We start from the raw sequence: 9042 nt of genomic DNA on the forward strand, positions 1-9042 counted from the left end.
GAAACCTCGAGTTTTGTGGGCACTGGGAGGCCCGAGGAGCAGCCCAGACACTGTGATTCCCCTTGAAAAGCAGTCCCCGAGGGAGGGGCTGGCTGGGGGCAGACGTAGGCTGGGGCGGGGGGGCCTCTGTGTTCTTAGGATGCAGGCTTTGTGGGAGTCACTGTGCTGACACAAGGTGTCGTGCATGGGAGTGGGTCCTGAGTGACTCGGGGCAGGTGGGACTGTTCCCTGGGGGCCGGGGGCCCAGGCGGCTCAGTCGTGGTGGGAACGTCTCAGGCTTCCAGTTCCAGGCTCTGTGGGCGAGCACCAGGTGGGCACAAGGACCACTGTGCTCTGCTGTGGACAGCTTCTGGGTCCTGGCAGATGGGGTTCAGGGGTATTTACACAGATGCTGCCCAGTTTGTCTGATGGGGGCCTTCCAGGGGTCGCTCAGTGTCCTGACTGTCCTGATCGCTCACGTCCCGGGCCCAGGGCTGGGTGTAGTCAGCATGGGGCTGCCCCTCAGCCCTCCCTCTTCCTGGCCAGCTGGACCCAGGCCTGTTAGGGCAACAGTTTGCCCCCAAGGCGGTCATGGAGGGTCTGTGCCAGGCTGGGAACCTGCCTCTTGGGGCAGGAGGCCCTGTTGGGCGCCCCGTGTCCTCTTTGAGATGCCTTCTGGGGGTGTCTAGAACCAGGCGCTCAGTCTGGGGAGCTGACTGTGGGTCCTGGATGGGCCCTGTGTTAGAAGGACACCCCAGGGGACCCCACAGCACTTGGTACCGCTACCCATGTGCGGCCGACGGCTGTGAGGGGGCGTGTAGACTCAGCATGTCCGCAGGGGAGGTTTAGCGGCCCTGCCCGCTCCGTCCTGTGAGCCCTCCCTCCCTTTACCTGTGCCCGAGTGGACATGCAGGGGCTCCCAGAAACCTTGTAGGGCAAAGGGAGGAATGCTTCACTTGAGGAGAGAAAGGTTGTTTGCTTGCTTTCCGTGCCTGGAATTTTAACTCCATTCACAAGAGAAAAGAGCTCGGCCTCCGCCGCCTCTGTTAAGTGTTTCCTTAAGCACTCCGGGCCAGTGACGTCTCCTGACACTGTGCCCAGCATTTGTGACGTGCCGACCTTCTCGTCCTCTGAGCCCCGCAGATCTGGGTGAGCAGCCCACACAACGCTACCGGCTACTACACGGGGTACGGGGAGGAGGCTCTGCACGCCGACCACTTCAGTGCCCGGCTGAGTTTTGGAGACACCCAGACCATTTGGGCGAGGACTGGCTACCTCGGTTTCCTGCGAAGAACAGAGCTCACGGATGCCAGCGGAGGTGAGGGCTGCCTCGGACGCCGCCGCCCCGGTGCTGACGTGTGCTGGGGTCTGTCCCTCCGCCCGCGAGCCGCAGCGTCTCGGACGTCCTGCTGGCTCACCCCGCCCTTTGCTGTGAGCTTGTGTCGTGAGGTGTGGGGGGCAGGGATGTGCTCTGGTAGCAGTTTTCTCTGCAAATGGCTGTTTTGCCCCCGTGGCTGTCCCTCACTGGCCTTGGGCCCTCAGCCTCTGCTGGGGATGCGGGGTGTTGGTGACAAGGCCGCCAGGCCCCCTCCACGTGTGACCCCTGAAAGCTGCAGAGTCCCTTGGGCCACCACAGGCTGCCCAGATCAAGTCAGAACTGGGTGTCCCCACAGATGCTGTTTCATTCCAGAGATGGCACAGATTATTTCACAGTGTGTGTTCACACCCTGACGTGCTCTCCTGAGGTGGTGACAGGCAGCAGGGCTGCGCCCGCGGGGAATCGTTCTGGGCCCCCTGCTCGGCTCATGGACGGGAGGCTCGGTTGTCCCACACGGCATGACTCGGGGCTGACACGGATGCAGATGTGCCCGGTGTCCCCTGGGTGTCCTTCTGAGGCGTGCGAACCGTGTTCACAGAGCGACATGATGCGCTGTACGTGGTCGGGTCTCTGGATGAGACGCTGGAGCTGAGAGGCATGCGCTACCACCCCATCGACATCGAGACGTCCGTGGTCCGAGCCCACAGGAGCATCGCTGAGTGGTGAGAGCCACGTCCCGCCCGGCCCAGCCCGCCTCCAGCAGCAGACCCCAGGCCTCTTGCAAGCTCTTTCCTCACCTCCTAACCAGTTTCAAAACGTGAGGTCCCTCAGTTATCCTGAAGTGTACCTGCTTTTACTTGAATTTTTTAATTGAAATGGTTGTGACTCCTGACGTCTTCCCTTGGTGGGAGCTTGAACTGGGTCAGGCAGAGCTTTCGGCGTCAGCTGATACTCTCGGTTCTTGTTCAGGGCTTTAATTAGAACAGAGATTCCTGGAAAACGCACTTAGCCTAGCCCTTGCATCGTTAGTGGTGTTAAGCTGTGGTGTTACGTCAGCAAACATTTGTGATTTCTCTTACTGCTCTCTATTTGGCACTGTTCCCCGCATGTCCGTGTGGCCCGGAGGCCTGTGCCCACCCCCATGTGACGCTGCCTGTCTTGTCCCTGCAGCGCCGTGTTCACCTGGACCAACCTGCTGGTCGTGGTGGTGGAGCTGGATGGGCTGGAGCGGGACGCGCTGGACCTGGTGGCTCTGGTCACAAACGTGGTGCTGGAGGAGCATCACCTGGTCGTGGGCGTGGTGGTCATCGTGGACCCCGGCGTGATCCCCATCAACTCGCGGGGCGAGAAGCAGCGCATGCACCTTCGAGACGGCTTCCTGGCCGACCAGCTGGACCCCATCTACGTGGCCTACAACATGTGAGCGCGGCTCCTCAGCCCTGTGCCTCCCGCGTGGGGACCGGCAGAGGCGTCGGGCCACCAGCGGCCACCAGAAGGGCTCCAGTCTTCCCGCGCGCCACGCCCCTTCTTCCTCTGCTTGTTCAGATCCGCTCCAGGCTCCCCAAGTCTCACTTGGGGAACCGCCTCCTGGACCATCTGAAGAAGTGTCTTGTCCTTGGAGGACATTTGGGGGAGCAGGAATGTCAGTACCTGAACGGGGGCTGCCTGAGGGGGGAGGCATTGCAAGTGCGCTACTGTGTTGCGAGTTTGCACCTTTTTTAGGCTGAAAATATAGTTCTTGAATTTAAAAATTCAATTATTTATTCCCACTTCCTATATAGAATTCGTGCTAGGAAGAACTTGAGGCCCCTGGTCCATGTGCCTCGCTCCCATTTCACAGGGAGGAGCCGAGCTAGGGTGGCGGGTCCTGGGCCCCCCTGCCCCCCCGCACTCACAGGGCACTTCCCAGGCAGGTTGGATGTGGAAACAACGTGAGAACGCGTGTGCCCGATCATCCGCGTTTGTTGTCACTGACCCTTGAGAAGTGCCCCGGGGGGCTGTCAGATTAGATGCTTGCTTTTGGGCAGGTAAACCAGCATTTAGGCTTAAACCACTTCCTAGGTTTGTCATTTCATGCTGTTTAGTTAACTTCCTCGTTTTCCTAACACCACCGGATAAGTTCTTCTCAATCCGTGGAATTGTGTTGAATTGTTACTTTTATTCCTGTTAACAGACTTGGGGGCGTTGGTGGCAGCCCCTGGGCGCTCGGGTCCTCGGCGCTGCTGGCCGAGCATCCTGCGTGGGCCCAGGGGCCGTGGACAGAGCCTTGTCCCCCCACCCTGGGTTTCACAGTCTGAGTTGTGTGCCTATAAAACTTGGCCAAACTGCATTCGGTTATTTTATTCAAACCTGACGGAACTGACGGACCTAATATTATAGTAAACCTAAATCAAAGAAGAGAATGTAAAATCTTTTAGATACTTAAAAGAATTTGAAGCGAAGCTCAAATCTAAGATTATTTTTATATAGCTATTGAAGAGTATGTTATGAAGTTGTGGGGGTTTGGGGGGATTGAGTGTGGGAAAGTTTATGAATTATGCATGCTTCCTAGGAACAACCAGGTGTTTCTGGAATTAGCCTGGAGCGGTGCCTAACAAAGCTGTTATTAATTCTCTACCATTTTAAATTCACCACCGAATGGGCCCGGCCAGCTGGGCGAACTCTCACATCTCTTATTTGGCTACAGGCAGCACGTGCATATTAGTTCCGTTTGCCTATGGTGTTGAGCTGTGGTGTAATATGTTACAACATACTGGAATCCTAATAAGCCTATTGTAGTTATGTACATAATCTGTATAACTTATTGTTTGACATACAGAGGTTCTAGCAGTGGACTAACGGACATTCCTTGTAATACAGTGGCCAGCAGGGGAAAACTACCTAACCCTAATCTTAATGTTGTAGTTTTATAGGAAACAAATATTGTAAAATTTTTGTATTGAGAGGTCAGTGGCAGTAAGACAAAGTGTCTTGTAAATTAAGATTTTAGGAAGCGCATTAAAATGTTTTAAAATTACTCTCCGAGAATTCTGTATATCACACTAAAATTTTTTTATATCATTATGTTAATAAAAGGTATTGACTATTTGTAATTCTGCACTTTGAAATGTGTGAAAATGTTTTTTAAATTACCCCAAATAGGATGTATTTTATTATGCATTCTTTTTTCTGAATATAAAAGCATTTATGCTTACAGCATAAAATCTACAAAGCACATTAAAGTGTGAAGAAGAAAATTAAGATCTCCTCTCATCCTACCTCTGCGAAATAGCAGCATTAGTATCTGCTAAAAACCCTTTCAGGGATTAATTTTTTCTTTGTTAGAATTTTTACAAAATTAGGGTCCTATGCTTTGATATCCATTTTTGTACTTAATAAATTACAGACTTTTAATCTATCACATATATTCTTCTACTTGTTTTAGACACTGTGCCGTGACTAACGGTAGTTTTACCCCTGCTGTCCGCCGGTGGCGGGTGACGCACGTTAGCCGCGCTGGGTGCCCGCCCGTCCGCAATGGCAGTTGCTGTCTCAGACGCAGTTCCTGCAGGGAGAGCGACCAGGTCAGAGCTCATCCCAGTTTGAAAGGCCGTGTGGCGGTGGCCGCTTTCCAGCAGCCCCTGGTATTGGCAACGGACTCTTGGCCAAGATTAAAATAAGTCCTTGACAAATTGATGGTCAAATAAGTGTCATGTCTGGTCATATTAAATATGTTTTCATGTGTCGTTTTGATTTCTCATTTGATTCGTTCTATTCAGATCTGCCGATTCTTACTGTGCTCAAACGTTTTTTGGTTGATTTGTAGGAGCCATTTTATATTAAGAATTATAATGTCCATATAGTCCATACTGTGTCTAGTAGGTCATTTGTATCTCGATTCTGTTTTAGTTTAGGTTTGTTTTTTTTTAAGATTCTTATTTATTTGAGAAGGAGACACATAGAACGAGCATGAGTGGGGGGCGGTGGGGGGAGAGCAGGGAGGAGAGGGAGAAGCAGACCCCCTGCTGAGCAGGGAGCCCGATGAGGGGCTCGATCCCGGGACTCCAGGATCATGACCTGAGCAGACTCTTAACCACTGACTGAGCCACCCAGGCGCCCCAATTTAGGTTTTTCTTTTTTTAAATGTTTTAAGTATTTTATGCAAACTATGGTTACTTGTGCTTAATTTCAGATTATGAATATAGCTGATTTGTTTCGAAGTGATTCTACTAGGATCGTCAGCATAACCATAATCTCTCCTTGTGGACTGGAGCCTCTGCTTTGGGTGAGATACCACTGAGGCAGGGGCCCAGTCCCCCCTCGCCCAGCTGGTAAGATGCTGGTTCCATGCCAGGAGAAGCAAGCTGAGAAGACCCGAGGGTAGTACTGTCCCCAACCCCACGGATCGCCAAGCTCTGAGAGTGGGTGTGTCCCTCAGAAGTGTGCTGTTGTTCCCACTCCTGGGCCCAGAGCCCTCACCTGTTGGGAGAAGCAGGCTATAGAAGGGGTAGCTCCTTGTCTCTTCCCAAAGGAACTGACTGCATTTGCACCAGAGCATGGAGAAGTTCAATCACAAGGACACTTTCAAAAACAGTAGGAGTTGTGGTGAAAGGCCATTGGAAAGAGATTCATAGATTCAGTGAAGGGACTGGCTGAACTGTAGGCCAGCAAATTTTCGGGAGAACCAGGGAGAGAGACTGGGGAAGAGCCCTCCTGGGGCTAGAACAAACCTCAAACCCTGATCTTGGGAGTTGTTTCCTCTGTGAATCCCACATTGGGTCAAGTTGGGCTCTAGAGATATCCGTACCTCCCCCGCCAGCTGAAAACAATAGAGCAATCAGCTGGTACTGCTTGAGCTTAACAGCCAGGTGTGGTCAGTGAAAGAGCCGAGAGTCCTGCCCAAACCACTGTCACCCAGGGCGACTGTGGGCATACCCACTGCTGCACCTCCCAAGGAACAGGAATGACACCAGAGCCTTACCACTGCGTGGAGGGGGCCAGTCACTACATACGACAACAACAAGCCCGGGGTTGGGGGGATGGGTGGTAGAGGGAGGCGCAAGAACTCAGAGTTGCTTCAGTGTACTATCTAGAATGTCTAGATTCCCCCCCAAAATTATGAAGCATGTAAAGAAACAGAAGGATGATCTATACACCAGGAAAAAGGAAGACAACAGAAACTTCATATGAGATGAACCAAATGTCAGATTTAAAAAAGACTTGAAAGTAGCCACTTAAAATATGTCACAGAACTAAAGGAAGCTATAATTAAAGAAGTAAAGGAAGGTATGATGACAATGTCACATCAAAGAATATCAATAGAAAGATCAAAATAAAATATATAATGTATGATATTTTATATAACATGTTTGTACATTCCATAGCTGTCACTTATATATTACATAATATAAGATATACAAATATATATCTAAAATATACAATATATTTACATACATAAAAAAACCAAATGGAAATTTCCGGAGTTGGTAAAGTACAAGAACTTAAATGAAAAATTCACTAGAGGGGCTCAACAGTACTTCTGGATGGGGAGAAGTTTCAGCACACTTGAGGATAGATTGATAAAGATTATGCAATCCAAAGAACAGAGGGGGAAGAAAGATAAAAAAGGAATAGAGCCCCAGAGAAATGTGGGACACCACTAAGCTCACCAGCCATGTGTAATGAGACTACCAGAAGGAGATGAGAGAGAAAAAAGCAGAAAAAAATTTGAAGAACTAGTGGCTGAAAACTCCCCCAAATATATTGAGAAGTACTAACCTACACATTAGGGAGCTATAGAAACTTCAATTTGGATAAACAAAGAGATTCACAGGCATAAGCAATTGATCCTTGAACAACGTGAGTTTGAACTGCACAGGCCCACTCATACATTGATTTTCTCTCAGTAAATACCATACAGTACTGTCAATGTATTTTCTTTTAGATTTTGTCAACATTTGCTTTTCTCTAGCTTACTTTATGGTAAGAACACAGTATATAAAACACATACAAATATGTGTTAATCAGCTGCTTACATTATTGGTCAACAGGAGGCTGTTAGCAGTTAAGTTTAGGAGGTGTCAAAAGTTATACATGGATTCTCAACTGCACAGAGGTCACCATCTGTAACTGTGTGTTGTTCAAGGGTCAGCTGTACAGTAAAGCTACTAAAAGGGGAAATCTTGAAATCTGCAAGAGAGAAAAACTTGCCCCTCACAACGAGACTGACAGCTGAATTCTCAGCAGCAATCACAGGCCTGAAGACCCTGGGAGGACATTCAAAGAGCCCAAAGAAAAGAACTGTCAACCAAGAATCATGTATCCAGCTAAGCTATCTTTCAGAAGTGGAGGCAAAATAAAGACATTCCCAGACACTGACCTGCATCACCAGAAATATTAAGTCCCTCAGGCTAAAAACAAGCGATCCCAGATGGTGATTTGAATTCAAATAAAAAACAAAAAACAAGGAGCACTGGTAAAGATAGCAGTAATTATAAAAGATGATATAAATGCATATTTTTCTCCTTAACTAATTTAAAAAGAAATTGCATAAAATAATATGTATATTATGTAATGTTGGTCTTACAGAAGTATAGTGTCTATGTAATATTTTTGCCAATAACAGCACAAAAGAAGTGGGTGGGAGCAAAGCTGTAGCAGGTTACTTCACAGATGGTAAAGTAGTAACTACAACAATGTATTGTTGGGTTTATAACATTAACAGATGTAATATGCCTAACAACCATACCACAAAAGGAAGGAAATGGAATAGACATGCAGGAGTCATGTTTGTATGTCTCACTGGAATTAAGCTAGTATAAATCTGAAACGGATTCTGATACATTGTGTATGGTAGGCCCTAAAGCAACCACCAAACAAACAGCTCAAAAAATATCACTCAAGAAATCTACAGGCTTCATTAGGAAATATTCACTTAGGGGCACCTGGGTGGCTCAGCTGGATAAGTGTCAGACTCTTGATCTCAGCTCAGGTCTTGGTCACAGTGTTGTGAATTCAAGGCCCCTGTTGGGCTCATACAGGGCATGGAGCCAACTTAAAAAAAAAAAAAGAAAAGAAAATAGAAAATATTCACTTAATGCCAAAGGAAGTGATAAAGGAGGATTCAGAGACACAAAACATTAAATGTGAATGGGTGAAGGGCGCCTGGGTGACACAGTTGGTTAAGCATCAGACTTTTGGTTTTGGCTCAGGTCATGATCTCAGGGTAGTGAGATCAAGCCCCACCCCCCACCCCCCAATCTAGGCTCCACATTCTCTCTCCCTGCCCCTCCCACTTGTGCTCTCTCTCTCAGATAAATCAATCAATCAATCTTTAAAAGAAAATAAAACCCTTTAAATGTGAATGGATGAAATAATTCATTCAAAAGGCAAAAATTACCAGACTGCGTATATATGAAAAAGACCCAAGTATATGCTACTGACAAGAGACAGGCTTTAGATTCATAGATACTGACAGATTGAAAGTAAAAGAATGGAAAAGGGTAATTCTTGGAAACAGCAGCCACATGACAGGTGGAGTGGCTAAACTAATATCAGATAAAATAGACTTTAACACACACAAAAATTTGCTAGAAGAGATAAAGAAGGACATTTTATAATGACAAAACAATTAATTCATCAGGAAGGCCTAATAATTATAAATATATATGCACCTAACCACAGTAGATCACCAAAATACATGGAGCAAAAACTGACAGAAATGAAGGAAGGAGTGATAATTGGAGATTTCAGTACCCTGTTTTCTC

General features: G+C 48.0%; 1 protein-coding gene across 1 annotated transcript in view; it reads left to right on the forward strand.

Moving 5' to 3' along the window:
* DIP2A (DIP2 acetate--CoA ligase A) overlaps positions 1 to 5146 on the forward strand; it is a 77735-nt gene extending 72589 nt beyond the window's left edge. Inside the window, exons 34-36 of the mRNA XM_081821126.1 lie at positions 1123 to 1297; positions 1896 to 2019; positions 2468 to 5146. Coding sequence (XP_081677252.1) covers positions 1123 to 1297; positions 1896 to 2019; positions 2468 to 2720 — 552 coding nt within the window. The 3' untranslated portion in view covers positions 2721 to 5146. The remainder of the gene's footprint in view (positions 1 to 1122; positions 1298 to 1895; positions 2020 to 2467) is intronic.
* The last annotated feature ends 3896 nt before the right edge of the window (positions 5147 to 9042 follow it).

The sequence above is a fragment of the Leptonychotes weddellii genome, chromosome 1 (genome assembly GCF_054177405.1).
Source record: "Leptonychotes weddellii isolate Sample4059 chromosome 1, ASM5417740v2, whole genome shotgun sequence".
NCBI classification, from domain to species: Eukaryota; Metazoa; Chordata; class Mammalia; order Carnivora; family Phocidae; genus Leptonychotes; species Leptonychotes weddellii.